General features: G+C 37.8%; 1 protein-coding gene and 1 long non-coding RNA gene across 6 annotated transcripts in view; one reads left to right on the top strand and one right to left on the bottom strand.

The window, feature by feature from the left end:
* chst11 (carbohydrate (chondroitin 4) sulfotransferase 11) overlaps positions 1–23192 on the top strand; it is a 45012-nt gene that overhangs the window by 11330 nt on the left and 10490 nt on the right. For 3 of the 5 annotated variants that reach the window (XR_014205272.1, XM_082167095.1, XM_082167094.1), the window contains exon 2: positions 11431–11516. Coding sequence is in view for 4 of the 5 variants with exons in the window: in XM_082167095.1 (XP_082023221.1) it covers positions 11431–11516 (86 nt within the window). In the remaining variant the exon portion in view is untranslated. Of the gene's footprint in view, positions 1–7330; positions 7365–11430; positions 11517–23192 lie in introns of all 5 variants that reach the window. The other 2 variants (XM_082167097.1, XM_082167096.1) reach the window with 1 other exon arrangement.
* On the bottom strand, positions 1041–21494 carry LOC309496921. Its single transcript, XR_014205274.1, has 2 exons — positions 19714–21494; positions 1041–3410 (listed from the first exon to the last, which is right to left on the bottom strand). It is a non-coding gene; the product is annotated as an uncharacterized lncRNA (long non-coding RNA).

Genomic DNA, 23192 nt, shown 5'->3' with positions numbered 1-23192 from the left:
TTGTCTTCTGAGCATCTGGCTGACGGCTGTTTGCTTCTCCATATCTAACCATACATTAGACCTCCACTGGTTCCTGCTGATTATAGATCTTCTGCTGCTCTGAATGGAGCAGTCTCAGTTAACAGGGGGTTTAGCTTCAGATTTGGACACTGTGGGTTTGAATTTAATCAGTTTCTATTTGTTGTTTTTCTGTCCTGCAGCCTCTGTTTGCTTATCTTCTATTCTCCTTCTTCTCCTCCTCCTTCTTCTCCTTCTTCTTCTTTAAGGGTGTGTCATACAGAATTAGAGGTTTGTGGTGGAAGTGTGTTTGAGAGAGGAGAAACTCTGACCTAGCAGCTATAAATAGAGCCTGGCTTGCTTCACAAAAGAGAGTTAGAATATATACTGCACTATACAGTAAGTGTTCCTGCCTGAATTATATCTTTTGGACATGCTAATCACTTACAATGATCCAGCTCTGTCAAACCATGAATAGGAATGATGAAGCATGGTGGAAATAGCTTAGGTACACTGGAAAAATTAAAAATGTACAGTTGTTACCTTAATGTCAGCATGACCTTTGTTGTTTACAACCCATTTTGCTTCCATAATGCGACATATTTTTGAGTGAAACAAGAAAAAATGTAGGATGGGACTTGATTTTATCCATCAGGAAGTGATTGGATAATGAAAAATGGCCATTACAAGCTACTTGGCAAATGGTTAATCTAATTGCCAACACAATCAACTGTACGTGACATCACATCAGCGTTAAAAGAGAGTTGTTTCAGAGGATATTTGATTATTTTATGTAATTATAGAATTGTATTATTATTATTTATTTATTTAATGAATTTAAATTATTTTATAAAAAATTTTTTAGTTTAAAGAGCTATATCTACTTGACCTGACCCTTACATTTTTCGGGTGTTAGGTTGTTTCAGTCATATTAAACATAATTTTTTACTTTAATAAAATAAGTTGATTTAGATGTTAGCACATTAAACAATTTATTAGCTACCTAACAATTATTATTATTTTTTTTTATTATTTCTCAGCTATTATTTTCAGTGTTATGAAAATCTATCCACACTGAAATTCAATCCATCATGTGGGGAAGGAGACAAAATGTAGATCTCTTTAATGACAGAACATCCTTAAATGGAGACTAAATGCTTTTTAATGCCTATGGGGACCATGCTCGTCTTACACACCACAACATTATACAGCTCAGTTAGATGCTTTTATTTTAATTGCTGAGTCTAGTTTTGAGAGATGTATTTACATTTTGAAGCTATTTTCTGAACATCCATTTAAAGTGATTTATTCCATTTCTGCCTCATTTTTAATCTGTAAAAGCCACTGAGATGGGCGGTATACATGTTAGGCAAGCAAATCTGGTGAGAGATGGATATGTTTGGAGAGAGGCATATTGATTAAAGGGTCACATTCATGCACTCCACTCTCTAAAACTTATGGTGCGTAAACACTTCAGAGAGTTTATCAGATACCTCATTTTTGCTTCAAAGAGCTTAAGTATCCATCATTTTATTTCCCAGAGTCCCTGGTATAAACAAACGTCTGCCATCTGCCAGGTTTGCAGCTTGATGTCACCCGGAGTGTTGTCAGATGTGGTTAGTTGTTGTGTTTCCCAACAAAATTGTCCACAATGACCTGAAATCAAAAGTAGTTACAGAGATGAGAAGTTGCATCAGAATAAGAAAGAGAGAATGCAATACCAAAGTTCATGTCTCAAGTCTCAAAAATGACTTTCTTTACCGAAACCACATGACTTTGTTTTTCCGTGGAAAACTGAGCAAACTAAGCTAACGAATCAGAATTTTTGGATGAAACAGTGAAGTGAATGATTCAGTAATCGAATATTATTAATTTGCTGCATCTCCAAGCAATGAGTTTTGGAATGAAACGGTTAAGTGATTGATTCAATATTTGGATATTAGATTTGCCACATTTCCAAGCAAAACACAGCAAATGTTGGTAGTATTTAGTTTCTGAATGAATCAACGTTTTTGAAGGAATCCGTTAAGTTGCTAATGATTCAATGATTCACTCATAAAGACAGCCACGTGTTTCTTTTCTGAATGATTAAGTGTTTTTGAAGCAAATGATTCAGTGATTCACTTGTAGAGAGTCTACAATCTTGTTTTTAAAGGGATACTCCACTTTTTTTGGAAATAGGCTCATTTTACCACTCCCCCAGAGTTAAACAGTCGAGTTTTACCATTTTCGAATCCATTCAGCCGATCTCCGGGTCTGGCGGTACCGCTTTTAGCATAGCTTAGCATAGATCATTGAATCGGACAGGACCATTAGCATCTCTCTCAAAAAAATGACCAAAGAGTTTAGATATTTTTCCTATTTAAAACTTGACTCTTCTTTAGTTACATCGTGTACTAAGACCGACGGAAAATGAAAAGTTGCGATTTTCTAGGCTGATATGGCTAGGAACTATACTCTCATTCCTGCGTAATAATCAATAAACTTTGCTGCCGTACCATGAGTCCAGCAGGCGTAATGATATGACGCAGCGCCTGAAAATAGGTCTAATAGGTTAGACAAACGTTGGAAGTTACCGAGCTGGGGACTATTTTCAGGCGCTGCGTCATATCATTACGCCTGCTGCACCCATGGTACGGCAGCAAAGTTTCTTGATTATTACGCAGAAATGAGAGTATAGTTCCTAGCTAGCCTGGTTAAAACCAGACCATTCTCTGTAGTAACTGAGTTATGGTCTGGCAAAGCTTCCTTAATAACTCATTTCCAAAGGGGCGTCACCAACGGACGTCACTCAAATGCCTCTGGGCGCAATTGGATAGACCTAAAACCAATCAGAGCGATCGTCATCGTGTAAAGCCATATGCTGCGTCCCAATTCGCCTAAGTTACACTACGCCATAAAAGTATGTACTCTTTTTGTGAAGAAAAGGTATTTACTTTTGAATGTGTAGCAAAAAAAGTAGGCAATCTTTTGGACATACTACTTCGTCATCTTTATCGGACGGATCTGTCGCGTGCATCCTGTCACTTAAACTGCCCTGTCAATCATTTGTCACAGTTAAAATCCTCTATTAAATCTAATTTAATTTCCTACCGTTTCGGAGAGAAATGTAGTAGCATGTTCATCTGCCAGTGGGTCTTTCATGGAGACTGTCCTCATGTGTTTGCAATTTGAATATAATAATGCATTTAAAAGTTGCTGCGCTTCGCCAACGGACGTCGCTCAAATGCCTCTGGGCGCAATTGGATAGACCTAAAACCAATCACAGCGATCGTCATCGTGTAAAGCCCGCCCCAACGTTTCTGATTGTTGCCGCGATTTCGACGGATTAGAAATGGGCTTGAATGAGCTCTTTGCCAGACTACTTGCAGAGCAAATCAAAATTTGCCAGAAGTTGTCTGGGTTTTCCCAGGCTAGTTCCTAGCCATATCAGCCTAGAAAATCACAACTTTTCATTTTCCGTTGGTCTTAGTACACGATGTAACTACAGAAGAGTCAAGTTTTAAATAGGAAAAATATCAAAACTCTTTGGTAATTTTTTTGAGAGAGATGCTAATGGTCCTGTCCGATTCAATGATCTATGCTAAGCTATGCTAAAAGCGGTACCGCCAGACTATTTCCAAAAAAAGTGGAGTATCCCTTTAAGTCAATGAAAAACTTCTCTGCCAGTTTCACATCTTCAGGCACCATATTTACATGTGATTCTATTATCATATTTAGATGTGTGTTTGGGTGAACTACTGTATAACCTGCCCTAACTCTTCAAAGCTTTGTGTGAGAAGCACAAGTCTTTGATCACTATACAGAAAGCAAGATAAAATGAAGCTTCTGAGCTCTTGCAGTTGAAATGACAATGGCTGTAGACAAGTGTCTGTTTCCTATTCTCCAAACTCCAGGATGTCTTTGTTCCTATGGGAATGCTTTGGCTGTAGTTGGGATGTGAACAATGACTACAGGCCTCATTTCAACTATCTTTTTTTTTTCTTCTCTCTTCTCTTTAGCTGACACAAGCACTTCCTTCCGTCTTCGAGACTAGCTAATTACCCACATGGGCACACAGAGCGGTGCTTAGCGTTGGCTTGGAAACGCTCTTGACAACCCACCGATGATTTTAAGCTTTATTGCATCATCAATGATGTCAGAAAGTATAATCATTCTTAACCTGAGGATCTATACGAGACTCCCGTGGACATTACACAGCAAAGTCAAGAGGGAAAGATTTCAAATGTGGGAAGTCATATCGTAGTCTTTCTTGAAAGGTGAGAGGTTCGGCTGATTGGATCGATAATAATTGCATATGCAGAACACAAAAGGTCACCTATGTTGTCTTATTGTTATTTTATGAGGTCAGCGTGTGTTTGGAAACCTCTCGTCATTATCTGTGTGTGTGGTCTGTGACTGTGAGGGAATGCACTGTATTGTTTGACTGTCTCTTGTGTTTTGTTTTGATGGATGGAGCCTTTGAGTGGCAGATGGCTCTCCAGCCTGCAGACGTGTTATCACACACCAGGGGGTCCACACACACAAACACAACAACACAACTCAGTGCATTAGACCACCAACATGTCCACTTCTTTAACTGAGGGGAGGGTTTTCCCCTTTTCATTTACTATATATGGCGCTTTCCACAAGCAGGGTACAAAATAAAGCTTAAGAAGTCTTAAAAATCAAGTGTGTAATTTTTGTGCCACTGGCATCACCAATGACTGTTTACTTATTTTTTTTATAGGGAACAAATTACACACTACAGCTTTAACATTCAAAAAATGTTGTTTGTTCACCTCATAAATATTTTATGAGCTGTGTTAGTTTCTCTTTCAATACCTTTCAAAATGTACCTTTTTCTGTGGGATTTCATTATTTTTAAGAAATAAACCTAAATATAAACATGAAATAAATAAAAACATCAAAAAGGGTCGCAAATTTAGCCTATGCTAAACTCACTGGGGCTATGTAATTTGGGATCAAATAAAATATTAAAATGAAATGAAATAAAAATATTAAAATATTTATTTATATAATAAATTATTTTTGTGTAAAATATTAAACATTTAAATGTATTAAAAATATGTAAAAAAAAAAACGTGAAGGTATTTACTTAGTGTATTTAATAATAGTTTATTTTGTATTTACTAAGTAAATTAACTATGCATTAAATTTGAAAAAAAAAAAAAAAAAAATCTCTTATCAACTTGGGATTTGAAATCTTTAAAAATATTGAAACACTAATTTGCACATGCCATATTTAAAGGGATAGTTCACCCAAAAATTTAAATTCTCTCATTACTTTCCTGACTTTCGTTCATCTTCGGAACACAAATGAAGATATAAAATAATAAAATCTGAGCCAGTTCTTCACTCTCCATTGACAGCTAAGCAGCTATCACTTTGACACTTTAAAAAGTTCATAAAGAGATCATAAAACTAACATATGAATCGGGAGGTTTAGCCCAAGAGGCACAAGACATGATTGCTTTATGATGAACAGATTGAATTTAGGCTTTTATTCACATATAAACATCAGCGAATATAAACAGAAGCTCAACTGAATCACTTTATGAACAGTTTGAAGTGTCAAAGTGATAGTAGAGCAGCTGTTTATGGAGGGACATAAATCACTCAGAATTTAGTACAAATATCTTAATTTGTGTTTCGAAGGTGAACGAAACGACATGAGGGTGAGTAAATGATGACAGAATCTCATTTTTGGGTGTATAGTATAATAAGGAATCAGTGTGTTTGTGTTGCTGATGCTGATTCAGCTCAGATGGTCAAGATCTGGATCTGGGCAGCCAAACTCAGTCATTAGCCATCAATTTGTCAGATTATGATCTGCTTCTTCCTATCATTGCCATCTTGTTTGTCTGTGAGAGAGTATCTGATTGAGTCTATCTTCCATCAGAGTTTGCAGGTCACCTTTATTAAATCTGATAGCATCTTGACAGTGAGTTAGGACCGAACTTAAGTCTGAATTACTGCATGTGTTCGTGCTTTTGAATAATCTTTGAATCTGTGTTTTGTGTGTTTTGCGTAACGCTGTTGTTTTTGGCCTAGAGTTGCAGGACGGATGACACCTGCAATGCAGATCAAAACAGCAGAGGAAAATATTAGCAGCAAATATATGAATACGAGAGTGCTTTCGGTGACATCCGTATCCCGTTGTCTGTGAGTTTGAAGGACGTGAAGCCATTTTTCTCTGCCTGTCTTCAAGGTGACACGTTTGTCGGCTGGTTTCAGATGTAATGTGATCTGAGGGACAATATGGACGGATGGAGGCACAGAAGGAAGAACGAGACGAATGAATAATGACGGCCTGGGTCGGCCAAAGAGAAAGCGTGTGTACATTCATTTTGCACAAGGACAGTGGTACAAAGATGAAGAGGGACAGAACAGGAAATAAAAGGATGCAGATTCATCCCAATTGTCTCAAGGAAGAGTTTGGATAATGAATTCAGTTCTGTGTGTGTGTGTGTGTGTGTCCACATTCAGTATGCAATTAGAGTGCTGTGTCGGCATCACGACGCCAGGATGCTGACACACTCATAAAAAGCCCCACAAACAACTCAAATACACACACAGCAGAAGTCCGGTGAAGTATGATGTAGTTAGTAGTCATATTCACGACTCTGGGTCGGCTTTTGCCAAAATTGTGGGGAACTAATATCCCCTCAAGGACAGTAAAACTTGTAATCACCTACAATGGAAGACAAGCAAACAGTCCCCATGAGGAAAACGCCTAAATAAACAGACTAAATAATGCCTTAATGGAGGTTTTCTGTGAAGGTTAGGGGATAAAAACATCATTAGCTCAGTATAAAACCAATAGAAATCAATGGAAAGTCCCCACTATGACAGAAAATAACAAACATGGGCTATTAGACTCCAATCTCCCAGCTTTTTAGCTCTGATTCAACGTTCTTGACCTACAATCCTGGTTCCAGACACAGAGATGACCACTTTTACAGCACTCACCCACACACCAACTCACACACCCCTCTGGTGAAATATAGTAGGAGAACATGACAAACACATCTTAACTTGTCTGACTAAGTGTATAGCCAGACATATGGGTGCAAGACACTCTTTATTTGGTGGTTTCTGACTTAATCAGTCATCTGAGGTGAAGGAAACACTTTGAATTTATATACAGACACCTTAAAGGGCTAGTTCACCCAAAATGAACATTCACCCTCATGTTTCTCCAGACCTGTATGACTTTCTTTCTTCTGTGGAACACAAAAGTGTCTTTTTTTTTTTTTTTGTCCAATGAAAGTCAATTATTGTTTTGGACTTTCATCATATGTTTCAAAATATGTTCTTTTGTGTTCCGCAGAAGGAAAGACATACACATTTGGAACGACATTAGGGTAAGTAAATGAGAATTTACATTTTTGGGTGAACTGTCCCTTTAAGAACAACTCTAACACACCACACACACACACACACAACATTTGTCTATAATTGTTAGCACTTCTCACATCTGTAAAAGTGGATTAGGCTGAACCTATCTGACAAAAGACCTTAATGCAACACACACACGCACACACTCGAGCTCGTTCATTAAGTCATATGTGAATGGGAAAGTTCATCCTGTGGTTGTCTGGGTGCAGTGAGTCAGAATATTTCCCACACACACTTCTGACTACTTCTGTAATGTGTTTTAAGTTGTTTGATCAGATTAAGAAAATATAAAAATAGAACATTTCATTGCTGAACTTTCTGCAATGCTAATATATTCATCATTTCCTGCTGTCTTTCAAGACTCTCATTGCCATCGTAGTAATTGTTATTGGAAAAATAACAAAATTATAATTAGAGAATTAAATGCTTGAGCGAAAGAAAAATGAGAAAATGCCAGCAAAGTTAATCAGAGAAAGTGGACAATCTGCCCAGATGTCCGTGTTCGGTGGAAAGCAAACACACACTTCCTCTCAGTCCATGTAAACACACACACACACACACACACACACACACACACACACACACACACACACACACACACACACACACACACACACACACACACACACACACACACACACACACACACACACACACACACACACACACACACACACACACACGCACACAACCAGTGCTTATCAGTCGTTGATTAATGAAGTCACCCAAATACATTGTAAATATTGAACTCTTAGTGGAAAGCTCATTTAAACCATAATGAGATTGAAGCCTTGTCTCTTTGCACAAGGAAAAAATTATGTATAAACTGGACTCTTACAAAAAAGCAATGTACCATGAGGGTATCAGATGGTAAAAACATGTTACTTTGAGATATAGGCCTATATATATATATTAGATGATACTCCAAGGTACTTTTAAGAATACCATGAAAAAAAACATGGCATTTCCATGGGACAAGTCCAAAAAACATGGCATTTCCATAGACCTAAAAAAAAACATGGCATTTCCATGGGACAAGTCCAAAAAACATGGCATTTCCATAGACCTAAAAAAAAACATGGCATTTCCATGTGACAAGTCCAAGAAAAACAAGGCATTTTCATGAGATAAGTCCAAAAAATGCCATTTCCATGGGACATCTCAAAAGAGTATTTCTATGGGACAAGTAAAAAAAGGCAGTTCCATGGGACAAGTAAAAAAAAAAACATTTTTCATTAGACATGTCCAAAAACATGGCATTTCCATGAGACATGTCCAAAAACACATGGTATTTCCATGGGATATGCCCCACCCACTAAAACATGCCATTTCCATTCCATTGAAAAAAAGAAGAAGAAAAAAAGGCATTTCAATGGGACATGCCCTCCCAAAAAAACATGGCTTTACTCACCTACCACAATAATGCAATGTGTTTAAATAATTTTCATGCGCTTTTATTAATTAATCAGCATATCCATGTTAATTAAATTTCACTTTCATTTGATTGAGAGAAATAAAAATCTGGCTGTGTTTTTGCGTGTTGGCGGGGATCTGATGGCCTGCATTTGTCCAAATGGAGCCCTGTCATCTTTATTGACTGAAAAACATCTTTTTTATTACTGAATGTGATTTTATGAGTGAGTGCATTTTAGTTGTAGTCTGACTTATGGCTTTGTGTGCTCAGAGCGGTGATAAGGGAACTGATTTGTTTTAGAGTATGTTACGGGTAGATAGAAACAGATTAATCCTCCGGTATACCATAATCCTCGGCTGATGGATGGCTGCAGATATGCGATCATGTGATCATGGCTCGGAGGAAACCATCCTGCTGGGAATGAGCAGTGCAAGGTCATGTGTACAGCTGGGCTAGTTAATAATCCAAAGTTTTTATATGCAGCTATTTCTCTGTTTCAGGATCTCTATATTAGTGCTGTTCATTGGCTGTAAACTGTGTTTAGGAGGCTAAAGCATTCCTGCTTTGCTCATTTAGTTTTCTGATTTCCCTTAGGACTAAACAAGATCTCTGTGCCTCAGGTTCTTTAGTTTCCCGGCTCTCCGGGATAAAACATTGCCATTAGATCCTCATCCATCAGCAGTGAGACATTTCATCAATGTACAGCCTCAGATCTTCACAGTTTAATATTCATAAAGCTGGCCACTACATGGTTTGTCTCAAACAATGGCTAACTGTATGATGAAGCGGGTGAGCTGAAGGTCGCGGAGCGGGGCGGGGGGGGGGGGGGGGGGGGGGGGGGGGTGCAGGTGCTGTGCCACCGTCAGTGGTGTTGTCAGCATATGGCAAATTACAGCAGGTGTGTGTCCAATGGACCACCAATTTAATAACAGCAAGATCCACATGGACGCAGGTGGGATAATTTTAGGGGATGTTCAGGCAAGAGCGAACCCATATTCAACCCCAAACACACACACACTTTGTTTGCAGATCATTGTTTCTGGTTGTAATGAGTTAGCAGGCTAGATAAGTTCAGCATTTGAGGTCAGTAAGAATTTTTTTTTTTTAAAGAAATTAATACTTTTATTTTTTAGCAACGATGCATTAAATTGATCAGTGAAGATTTATAATGTTACAAAAAAAAAATCCGTTTCAAATAATTGCTATTTTATTCATTAAACAATCCCAAAAAAAAAAAAAAAGTGTATCAGGGATTCCACAAAGCTATTCATCTGTTTACAACATTGATTGTAATAAGAAATGTTTCTTGAGCAGCAAATCAGCGTAATGATTTCTGAAGGATCATGTGACACTGAAGACTGGAGTAATGATGCTGAAAATTCAGCTTTGCATCACAGGAATAAATTACATTTTAAAGTAAATTGAAATAAAAAATTGTACTTTCCTTTGTTAAAGTGTTTGGCCTGTCCCTAAAACAACCCTTTTGACGTGAAGTATCATATATGACAGAATGAAAAGTCTGTTTTTGGCTTCATAACCTGGAATCTGCACACTTTTTTCACGCTAAAAAGAGAAAACCAGCTAAAATATTGAATAAACACAGCCATAGAGCAGGATGTGAAGAACCTGAATGACGGGTCTTTGAATTCTGCGGGCTAGTATTCCATGTGGGTATATTTATAACTATAAATGCGCGATTATAAAGAAGGATTAGTTCCTCAGATGAGTGAGTGATAAACTGGCGTGCAGATGCGAGGGATCTGAACATTTCTAAAAGACCAATTAAATCACATAAACCCATCTCTCGCTATCTCTCGCGCGCTAATGACGACCCCTCAGGTTGTCGACCCTGCTGGTCCAAACTGTCTTGTTTCTAGTCCAATAGCCTCTCTATTCCTCATTAACACATCGTCCTCTGTCACTCTGCTTTTCCTTTCATCCTTTCATTCCCAGCGGTCTCGGTTTCATTCGGATCCCTTACCTCGAGCTGGACTGAACAGTCAAGACATCAGACGCTCTGAGAACGCTGTGCACTTACAGCCATTAACACACTTTTAAACAAAGTTCTCTTTGTGCGAAAACACATTTAACTCTTAACGTAACGCAAATACATGTTACAAGTCGAGATAACGTTACATGAGCGTGAATAAACGAACGATGCTGCAGCAGCGTGGCACAGAGACTGCTTTCATAGGGCACCATTTCAGCAGAGCTGGTCATTAGCTTTCATCTAGTGTTATTTCAGCAGTGCCGGTCACTCTCTGCGGACTCGCTGCTGAGAGACAAACTGTAGAAAACTATTACTGTCAGTTCCAACATGGCAGAGCGTCTACAGGCATCAGCATGCTTAAATTATTCATTGCAACACACACTCTAGAGAAGTGTGTTGGAATTGAATGTATTGTTTATATGGAGATTTGTTGGATGGGTTTGCATTATTAAAGACATGCCCTTTAACTGAGGGCATCCATTCAGACAAATGTGTGTGTGTGTATTCAAGTGGGCAGATGAACACTACACTATCGATTCAAACAAAAACCTGCCCTGTCATGATTGGTTTCTTTTGCTTCCAGGCTCGTCTAACAGTCCATCTCTCTCTTTCTTTGTTGTCTTTGCAGTCATGAGGCGGATCCCGTTCGCGACGGAGGGCTGCTGTCGGAAAGGCTCCAGAAACGCCCTACAGGAGCTCTACAACCCCACACAGGTATCAGTTTGTCATTATATATATGTCGAAATTACGGTGACAGTGTTTAAATAAGGATATGGTGACAATGAGTTCATTGTATTTCAAGTCCATCCGGTCAACCTGTAAATTAAATTTAGCAGGAATTGATTGGATCTTGGAATAACATGCACCAATGAATGTCAGGCTCACGTATTAGGGAGTAAATCAGGTCAGTTTTGATTTCACGGGTCTATAAGTTTTGGTCGTCTCTGCATCGAGGTCAGCGGGAAAGAATAACCTCTGGACCGTCACTGGAATGCCTGAGCACGTTACTATGGAAACATTCACATTTCATTTCCAATGTAAAACAAGCACGTCCAGAGCTTAGCCGAGCAGATTGGCTCGATCACAAAGCGGACATTATGCGAGGATTGATTTCATCCGGTTTAATTTCACCCCTCTCCCTCGTCTTTGTTTCTCACGCTCACCTTCCTGCACGTTTTCAGCCACCTCCACCTTTTCATGATTGATCGCATACCCCATTTGTTGTTCGCCGCCCGACCGATCGTCCTGTTCCAGAAAGCAGGGAAAGAGAGTGTAGCTGTTATAGTTTGTTTTCATCTCATGTTCAAAAACTCTTTCACCTTGAGCAAACAGTCTCAGCGCTGTCAGAACGTTTTGCACGTAAAAGAAGCTGAGAACTCCAAATGTCACAGCGCAAGTAGGTGGTCTCGTCTGGCACTACAAACACACATTTGTCTTTTTATCAACTTCAAATGCATTTATACTGAGCCAATGATATTTTCTATTCCTTAAAGGAATATTCTAAGTTCAGTTCAAGTTAAGCTCAATAAACAACATTTGTGGCATAATGCTGATTATCACAAAAATACATTTCGAACTTGTCTCTCCTTTGGGTTACAATGACATACTTCAATATAGATAACAATGGAGTGCATTAGAGCCGGTCCCCCCTTTTCAGTGGCACTGGTTCCGAAATTATTATTTTTCATTCATTTTTCCTATAGGTATTTTAAAATAGTCTTCGTTAAAGAGTTATAAGCCATAAACCAAATCAACCAGCTACGAAGTGAATCAAAAAAACATTTGAAAATCAGACAAAAAGACAAAGGAACAAGACTGTGTACTTAACGGCTTTAGTGAGGGAAAGAACTACAATCCCATCAAGCATTGCAAACTATGGTTTATGTATAGCCTACATAATCAAAACTACATTACTTATTTACAAATGTTTATTATGTGTATAAAAACAATACAAGTTTATTGCAAAATATGCATATATATCAAACATTTCAGTATTTTGATAGGGAGATCGACTCGATTACATTCATTGGCAGTGCTTAATGGGAGTGGGCGGGGCTAAAAAGCTATTTTGGAGCGTGTTTTTTTTCTCGGCTCTGATTGGTGGAATTGTCTGTACTGCATCATGGGTAATGTAGTTTTTCACCACGATTTCTGCTATTTTAAAAATAAGCTGAAATAATGAATGCTGACATCTTCAGCAGAAGCAAATGCCATGCATGAACAACCTCGTAACTCACAGTAGGTATGTTTTTAATGGTTTAAAAGTTATCCTTCAAAAGCAATTTCCTTATGGAGAAAATGAATGGAGTTTTTACCAGACTGTTGCACTCTATAGAAGAGAATTGGGCCAATATGAAAATGTTAAAATACTCACTGTATACTCAATAGTATAGACACAATACGTAAACAATTTACTGATAACAATTGTGAAAAATCACTTATTTACCTTTTTATGTGAAAACTTATATTCAGTTTGACAACTTTGTTGCAAGATGACGGAACGCCATAAACCCTAAAACCCCAAAACGACTGTAAAACTTATTTTACGGCTCAAATAATACACAACTTTTAACAGAATAATTAATCTAAGTGCTGCTTTTATAAAAATATAAGCTTCTTATATATGCCTTTAAGTCCTCCAAAAATGGGCCCCATTCCCTTCCAATGTCTTTGATTGGCATCACTTTGATTGAGCTTGTATTGAACCTGGAATATTCTGACATAAACAATATGCGTGTTAGCATGATTTTATTGTGGGAAAAACACTTCCTAAGCTTTTATATGTAAACATATCCAGATTTAAAACTTTGTTGCCATGATGACAGAACACCATAAACCCCCAAAACAACAGTAAAAACGAAGATTTATAGGTTTACTGCTCAAATAATACACAAGTACTTTTTCTGCTTTTAGGTAATCCAAAAATTGTCCCCATTCACTTCCATTAAAAGTGCTTCACTGCAACCTCGATTTTCTATGCTACAAATGTTATTAACTATTAACATGGATTTGTCACCATTGTGTTCAGTTTAGTTTTGGTTTCAGTTTGTTTTCATTGGTTCTGATTCACGTCACTCATCATCCTTGGTGACGGTCATTATTAGTTCATCCGTGTCAGCTGTGTTAGTTAAAGCATCTTATTTGAGTTTGTGTATAAATAGGTTACCTTATCCTGCACTCTTTGTCCGGTATATCATTAACACTATGGTGGTGTGTGTTTGTGTTCTTTGTATGAATCGCTACCTGTTGGATTATTATAAAGTTACCCATTTGAATCTTCATCTTTTTTGTCTACGTCTTCCTCTCTGCACGCACCCATTACAGGAAAATTCTCATTAAGAGATTAGTTACTATGTTTATAGCCGTTTTCCTCTTTGTGACCATTGGCTGCTCCTCTCATGTTGCTAATTTCAGGTTTTACAATACTTGTAGGAACATTTAGTCCCCACAACATAGACAAAAAAAACCCACCCCCACCAACACACTGGTTTTGATGTCAATTCAAGCCTTTTAAAATGAACTAAATCCCTGGTGGATTCTGAATGCATGTACAGTATATTTTGACTGTGTTTTCCATATGCAGCAGCACGAATGTAAAGTTCCATTCATTTTTCCACAAATATGACTCTTTCTTTTTGACCACTCGCAAAGCATTTACCATACGATACGCATGAAGGCAACAGTGTTTCACTGAGTTTGGAGACACTTTTACAGGGTAATCGCGTGAATTTCAATACTCTCCTCACACACACACACACACACACACACACACACACACACACACACACACACACACACACACACACACACACACACACACACACACACACACACACACACACACACACAGACACTTAGGCCTACATGTAAGTTAGCTTTACTGTGAAAGCAGCCACATTGATTCAGACTATAGAAACACTATAGCCAGGAGATTCATGTTACTGCAGGCACTCAGATAAAGCTGGACACTTAATAGACAACAATGCTTTACATACATTACTTATACAGTATGTGCTGTTATGATGCTTTAATGTTCAACAAGCATGCATAGGCCTACACCATGCAGTACAATGCAGCTTTTATTATTCCACCTGCTACTAAAATTATTACACAGAATATAATAGCAGATTATTCTCTCTCTCTCTCTCTCTCTCTCTCTCTCTCTCTTATCCTTTTACAGGCTGTTCTCTCTAAGCAAAGCTCTTTAGTCAGGCTGTAATGTGCCTCTGTTGGGCTTTTACTGGTTCTGCTGGGTAATGAGACTTCCGCTCATCCGCCGAACGCTTCCGCTCTCTTTCTGTGTGAATGAGCAGGACAGTCTGAGACTCGTGTGCTTGGTAAATGTTACCATCTCAGCCCTAATGAGGAGACCACAAGAGATGTGCGGCTTAGCTTCACACTACCAACAGCGACACAATACTTTCAATAGAGAAGAAGTGGCTATTTCTGGGAACACGAGTGACTGTGACCGTTGGTGTCAGGATAGGATAGGCTGTCCAGCGACGTGGCAAAGTTGAGATATGTTTATCTCTATGCCAATGAAGAGCAATTTTCAGGATCGACAACCAATAGGAGTGGAGTCAGTGGAGCGCACGTAACCTGTCACTATCCCGTAGTGGAATGTCAAGACAAGATGGAGGAGAAGTTCGTTTTAGTGGTCAGCAACTTTCCTATAATTTATGATATGTCTCTGTGTTGATAAAGTGGTGTTCTCGCCGCTGACTCGGAGCCTGAATGGTTTCATAAAGCCAGTAGACTGGCATTCATCTTTAATATTAAAGGGATAGTTCACCCAAAAAAAGAACATTCTGTCATTGATTACTCATCCTCACGTCGTTCCAAACCTGTAAGACCTTCGTTCATTAGATTAAATCTGAGCGATTTCTGTCCATCCATTGACAGCTACGCAACTACCACTTTGACGCTTTAAAAAGTTAATAAAGAGATCGTAAAATGAATGAATTGAGTGATTTAGTCCAATTTTTCTGAAGAGACTCGATGTCTTTATAATGATTAACAGATGAACAGAATTTAGACTTAATGACACAAGGGTAATTAACGACATAATATATATATATATAATATTTAATATATTTAATTATATATAACTATTAGACAAACAACTTAGTATTTAAATACTTAAATTAGCCTACTTAAAAAAAAATTATAATTAAAGCTAAATAGGAAAAAATAATGCAATTACAAAAAGCACGTAACGAAATCCCTAAACTGAAAATAAAATGCATTGCAAGCTTATGTCCTACTTTTTTAACATCTAAAATGCTGTCTAGAAAGGCGGCTCAGCAGGTTTTGCAACGAAGCTGTAGTTTCGTTCATGTTAAATGTTGTCATGTTTCAAGATCATGTTACGGAAATGACTTATCCAAATATCAAAGGCATCGCTGACGTATCAGTTTGAGAGAGATCGTGGGAATGAATCTGTGGAGGTTGGCTCACACTCTTCTCGCCGTTCATCATGCTTGATTCCATCACGGTATGTGTGTGTGATCGTGATGGCTAGAGCACCTGAGGGGTTCACACACCCCGACCGTCACAAACGATTACACAAACACGAGAAGATGCGAGATCAGACAAGCACAGAGACGTACCAAATCAAAGAGCATCTGACTCACAAACCATCAAACTGACACATGTATTTCACACTCTCTCATCTCTCCTTTGCAACCCAGAATGCCCCGTCTGATCAGTTTCACTAGGCTTTAAAAATCCTCACTGCTTTCTTTTACTGTTAGAGTCATTTGCGGCGTTCCATATTCAGATGTTTACAGACATGTGGCTTTGCTCTGGGACGGGAATTCTGCGAGCGCGAGCACAGAGAGGACACTTATGGCTTTAGATTCAGGTTCAGGATCATCAATAAACTAACTCACTGTGCTATTTTTGTATGCTAAGATTTTTTTAGTCATGTTTATCATTGAGATAAAGGTCTCACTTCACAGATAAGGTTTCATTAGTTAACTACATTAGTTAACATTGATTAAGAATGAACAACACTTCCACAGCATTTTGTTGTTAATTTTAACAGTTATTAATACATTATCAAAAATAATTTTATAAAGTATTTGTTAACATTAGTAATGCACTGTGAACTAACAATGAACATCTGTAGTTTTATTAAGTAACATTAACAAAGATTAATAAATGTTGTAAAAAATGTATTGCTTATTGTTATCATTAATACACTAACTGTAACATATGAGACTTATTTCTTAAGGGTTACCATAATTTGTATTATTATTTTGATCTGTTTTTTATTATTATATTTTCACTTTTCTAGTTAAATTTTAATGAATTTACTTTGAATTTAGTTTGTTGTGTGTTTTTGTTGTTTTTAATAGTTTTTGTTATGTGTAAATAAATATGGCTATATAGGGGTTTTTTTTTAATAAATTTTTATTTCAGTTTTAGGTTTTATTTAATTATTTTAGTACATCAAGTTAAACTAAATTAAAATGAGAAATGTAGCCTTGGCAACTAGCTGAAATAAAATAGGTTTTTAAGTTTTTTATATTATATTGTATTTTATTTTAAGGTGCTTTTTTTTTTAAGTAACGAAAATATACTTTATGTTTTTAGTTTCAGTTTTAGATTAAGTTAACTATAAGAACCCTGACTTAGATGAATATGATTGAGTTAAAGGAAAAGTTCACCCAAAAATGAGAATTCTGTCAGTAATTACTCATCCTCATGTCGTTCCAAACCCCTAAGACTTTCGTTCATCTTCGGAACACGAATTAAGATATTTTTAATTAAGGTTTCTAAACCATCCGTAGGCAGAAACGTCATAACTTTCAAGGCCCAGAAAGGTAGTAAAGACGTTTTTTGATCCGCATGAGGAAAACGGCTTAGAAATCATAACAAGTTATGTTTTTTGAACGTAAAAATACAGAAAGTTTTCTGTGATGAGTAGGTTTAGGGGACAGAATATAAAGTTTGTACAATATAAAAATCCTTTTGTCTATGGAAAAGCATAAAACATAGAAACCCAACGTGTGTGTGTGTGTGTGTTTAAGAGACTCTTTGATAATCTGGTGAAAGTTCAGTCAGCCTTTCATTATAGTTCAACTCTTGACAGGAGATGTATAATCAAAGCATCAGATGTCTGGTGTTTCCCTCAACAGGCAGCACAGCACACAGCGCTGACATTAGTTTGTGAACTCGCTGAACTGAACTCCTCCGTGCCACTTGTCTCTGTAGCTCAGTGTAAGATGCTATTCAGGTGTGAGTGGTGGAAAATCACTGGCTTGACATTGACTTCTCAGGATCTCTTACTCTCAAACGTTTTTTTTTTCTTCCCCTGGCTCTTCCACCCTCCCTCGCTTCTCCTCGTCCTCTCTTTGAGTCTCTTTCTTTCGCTTGCGTGGTGGGAAACGCGTGGTTTTATTTGTATATCTTAAGGCAGGTTTTTCAGGTGAGGTGGGTCGGGATAAAAGAGGGTGTGTGTCGGTATACACACTTAGTTCTGGGGAATCACTAATGAAAAGTAGAAAAGCTGCTAACTGAAATACATTTTTCAAGTCTAGTTCATTTTAGTCAGTTTGTTCGTGTGGTTGATTCTAATGAACTGGCTCTGATACACCCATATTTCTTTAGTGATATAAAATGTTTAGTAAAATATATTGTTTATGCCTTTTTTGATTCAGGTATATAATGTCATTCATTATTTTCATTCATATACATAGAATAAATTCATAAATTACAAATTATAGCAGAATAGATTTAATATTATCAAATGTATATTATAAAACGCATAAATGTATAATAATAAAAATTGATATATATATATAGAATATATGTAAATATAGGATGTGAACCAGAATAATCATATTATACATAATATTCTGAAATGTACAGTATATTATCAAATATACATAAATGTACAATGTGTGTGTGTGTCTGTATATCAGAATATACTTTTTTTAAACTTTACAAATGAGGTCATAACCCTGGTGAGGTCACATAGTGATGTCATAGATTTCTAAGAACTATTCCTTTTAACTCATCAAAATAAGTTAAGTAACTGTAAGTTATACCATATTCAACTTTTTTAAAGTCAGTTTAATATAATGTAAGTTGATTGTACTTCACAATTTAAAGCAGCAACTGAACAATTTTTATTTAATTTTTTTTACTAGATGTATCCCACAATCCTCTATCACACACTGCCAAAGCACATGGTAGCATTTCCCTTGCCCTTTTACCCAACCTCTCAATGCTGGACCCTGTAAGGTCATGTGTGTGTGTGTGTGTATGTGTGAACCTGGGCAGTAGAAAGGGCACATTGGCAGCGTCGGGCAGAACCAGTGGAAACTTCCTGTTTTAGCGAGGAGGGCATTCGACACTGCACCCATTCACCCCCTCTCTCAACCTCTCCGGCTGCTCCATTCACCCTCCCTCACGTCGAGGCTCTATTAGATAGATAGTCAGAAGAGGTCAAAGGAAGTCACATGATTAATTGCACCATAAAATGACATTGTCATTTTAAAATAATCTATTCAGTATATCAAGAAAATGCTTGATCGTTAATCTTTGGCCTTTCCCTTAATAAGTCTATAGGATTCTTTCGCCTACTTTATTTGTAGGCATGCACTACATGAAAGTATTTGTTTGTATATGTAAAAGCTCTGCACATTTTTAAAGACTTATTGTCTCCTTAAAGAAAGAAGCGATTCTGAACTGCCTGAGACGAGTCGTCACTAATTCCTGTTTTACTTCCTGCTCGAACCTACGTAGGTTTGTAACAAATTTGCATAATGCCAACCTATGGTCTTCATTGGCTGCCCGCAAACAACATCTGCTTTGACCCGCCTTCAGATCTCATCTACAACGTACGACAAACTTAATAAAAATGTACCACTTAGAAACATTATGCTCAAGTTGTGCTTTTGACGGTGGTTCAGGTTTATCAGATGCTTCTTCCAATGTTTCATAATTGGACTCGGACTCAAATTGATATGGTAAAACCATCGTCATCTTTACAGCGTGTCAAGTGCTGAGGAAGCTTCTGGAGCTGAAATTACGATATAATGATGGGCGTTTCGTTTCTGACACACACTGTAAGTGATAGACCAATCAAAACAGACTGGACCATCTGACCAATCAGAGCAGAGTAGACCAATCACAACAGACTGGACCATCTGACCAATTAGAGCAGAGTAGACCAATCACAACAGACTGAACCGTTTGACCAATCAGAGCAGAGTAGACCAATCACAACAGTCTAAACCGTTTGACCAATCAGAGAAGAGTAGACCAATCACAACAGAATGGGCCATCTGACCAATCAGAGCAGAGTAGACCAATCACAACAGACTGAACCGTTTGACTAATCAGAGCAGAGTAGACCAATCACAACAGACTAAACCGTTTGACCAATCAGAGAAGAGTAGACCAATCACAACAGACTGGACCATCTGACCAATCAGAGCAGAGTAGACCAATCACAACAGAATGAGCCATCTGACCAATCAAAGCAGAGTAGGCTCTCGGAAAGGAGGGGTTTAGAGAGACATAATCCTTAATTGAACCATTTCAGACATTGTGAGAAAAAAGCAGATGCTGCAATGTAGAAAACTTAATTGTTTTTGGACTTTGGACGCATGTAAACCTATTGTAAGAGACCCTCTGAAACAAAATTAGGAACCTTTAAAACAGCATAATAGGGTCACTTTAAACCCCACCCAATAGGAATAATCACGAATGCCTTCACGAATATGTAAATGATGTAAAAATTTTACACAGTGAAAGGATTGATTGTATTGTGGAATTATGCAATAATGGAGTCATGCTATGATGCAATACTGGAGTGACATCGTCTTTCAGTGGCTTGACCTTTTTAATATGTTGTTAAACTGAAGTGTCAGAGCGTATTTTTTTATGAGAAAGAGCGCGATCATCCCTGCTGTGCGGGCTGTTAGCGAAATCATGGAAAAGTTGGTTCAGCTTTTACAGTTCGGAAAAGTTGATTAGGTCTCATAAAGTCTCTTGTGTACGAGGGTTTGCGGGCAGAAGAGGGTTTGCGGGCAGAAGAGCGTTCGCCTCGTTCTCCTCCTCTCATTGACACGGGATCAATTTTCCTGCAGCAGCACTAAATCAAACCCTCCGCTTTAAGAGATAGACAAGAGATCCGTCAAGACGAGTGGCGCGTGAGTCAGGGAGCGCTGGGAGTGTGAGGGGGAGAGACTCACAAGGACACCTTTATCAGCACTGCGAGTGTGTGTGTGTGTGTGTGTGTGTGTGTGTGAATATGTGTATGCGATGTCTAAAAAGTGCACAGAGAGGTATTAACTGTCTCGCAGCGCAGGACTCTGAGAGCTGGCATGCAGTTTGGTGTTTACTGAGCAAATACAGACACGCACACACACTCAAACTAGCGCAGTGCTCAGCTGGACTCGCTGGCCGCTCACAGCCACAGCGCAGCAGGCATGAGTCATCATCACCGGCACAGCAACAGCGGCTGGAATGGCAGAATTCTGCTAGATATGATTAAGACGATCAGATTCTATTAAAGGGATAGTTCATCAAAAAATTTTAACTAGCCAATGATTTACTCGGCCTCAAGTCATCCTAGGTGTATATGACATTCTTCTTTCAGATGAATACAATCGGAGTTATATAAAAAAATGTCCTGGCTCTTCCAAGCTTTATAATGGCAGTGAATGGTTATTTTGAAGTCCATAAAAGTGCATCTATCCATCAAAACAGTGCTCCACACGGCTCTGGGGAGTTAATAAAGGCCTTCTGGAGCGAAGCGATGCGTTTGTGTAAGAAAACTATTCATATTTCACATGTTACAAAGTAAAATTCTAGCTTCCGTCCAAACGGATATACGCAGTCTACTTACGCCTAAAGCGCAACTTATGCAACTTGTGACGTCAGAAGTAGTGTAGTGCATCATGGCGTAGCGTAAATATCAGCAGTACGTCGCATTACTCGCATACGTTGCGCTTTACACTTAAGTGGAATCCGTATGTTCGTTTGGCCGGAAGCTAGTTATTTTACTATATAAAGTTTTAAATATGGATATTTTTCTTCAGGAGGCCTTTATTAACCCCCCAGAGCCATGTGGAGCACTTTGGATGATGGATAGATGCACTTTTATGATGGATAGATGCATTTTTATGATGGATAGATGCACTTTTATGATGGATGCACTTTATGATGGATAGATGCACTTTTATGATGGATAGATGCACTTTATGAGGGATAGATGCACTTTATGAGGGATAGATGCACTTTATGATGGATAGATGCACTTTTATGATGGATAGATGCACTTTTATGATGGATAGATACACTTTATGAGGGATAGATGCACTTTATGATGGATAGATGCACTTTTATGAGGGATAGATGCACTTTATGAGGGATAGATGCACTTTATGAGGGATAGATGCACTTTTGTGATGGATAGATGTACTTTTATGATGATAGAGACACTTTATGAGGGATAGATGCACTTTATGATGGATAGATGCACTTTATGATGGATAGATGCACTTTTATGAGGGATAGATGCACTTTTATGAGGGATAGATGCACTTTATGATGGATAGATGCACTTTTATGAGGGATAGATGCACTTTATGATGGATAGATGCACTTTTATGATGGATAGATGCACTTTTATGAGGGATAGATGCACTTTATGATGGATAGATGCACTTTTATGATGGATAGATGCACTTTATGATGGATAGATGCACTTTTATGAGGGATAGATGCACTTTTATGAGGGATAGATGCACTTTATGATGGATAGATGCACTTTTATGAGGGATAGATGCACTTTTATGAGGGATAGATGCACTTTATGATGGATAGATGCACTTTTATGAGGGATAGATGCACTTTTATGAGGGATAGATGCACTTTATGAGGGATAGATGCACTTTTATGATGGATAGATGCACTTTATGATGGATAGATGCACTTCATGATGGATAGATGCACTTTTGTGATGGATAGATATACATTTTTGATGGATAGATATACTTTTATGATGGATAGATGCATTTTTATGATGGATAGATGCACTTTTGTGATGGATAGATTCACTTTTATGGACTTCAAAACAGAAACAACCATTCACTGCCATTATAAAGCTTGGAAGAGCCAGGACATTTTTTTTATATAAATCTGATTGTATTCGTCTGAAAGAAGAACGTCATACACACCTAGGATGGCTTGACGGTGAGTAAATCATGGGCTAATTAAAATTTTTTGGGTGAACTATCCCTTTAAGGCTTGTAAAAACAAATGAATGTTCTTCTAGGTTTGGAACAGCATACTTTTGGTTACACTTTATTTTTTATAGTTGTTAATTAATATGTTAGTAACAGTAAATTATGCATAATTACATGCAACTAA

Source organism: Leuciscus leuciscus, assembly GCF_965113295.1.
Source record: "Leuciscus leuciscus genome assembly, chromosome: 4".
NCBI lineage: Eukaryota > Metazoa > Chordata > Actinopteri > Cypriniformes > Leuciscidae > Leuciscus > Leuciscus leuciscus.
This window is presented reverse-complemented; position numbering and strand designations above follow the sequence as displayed.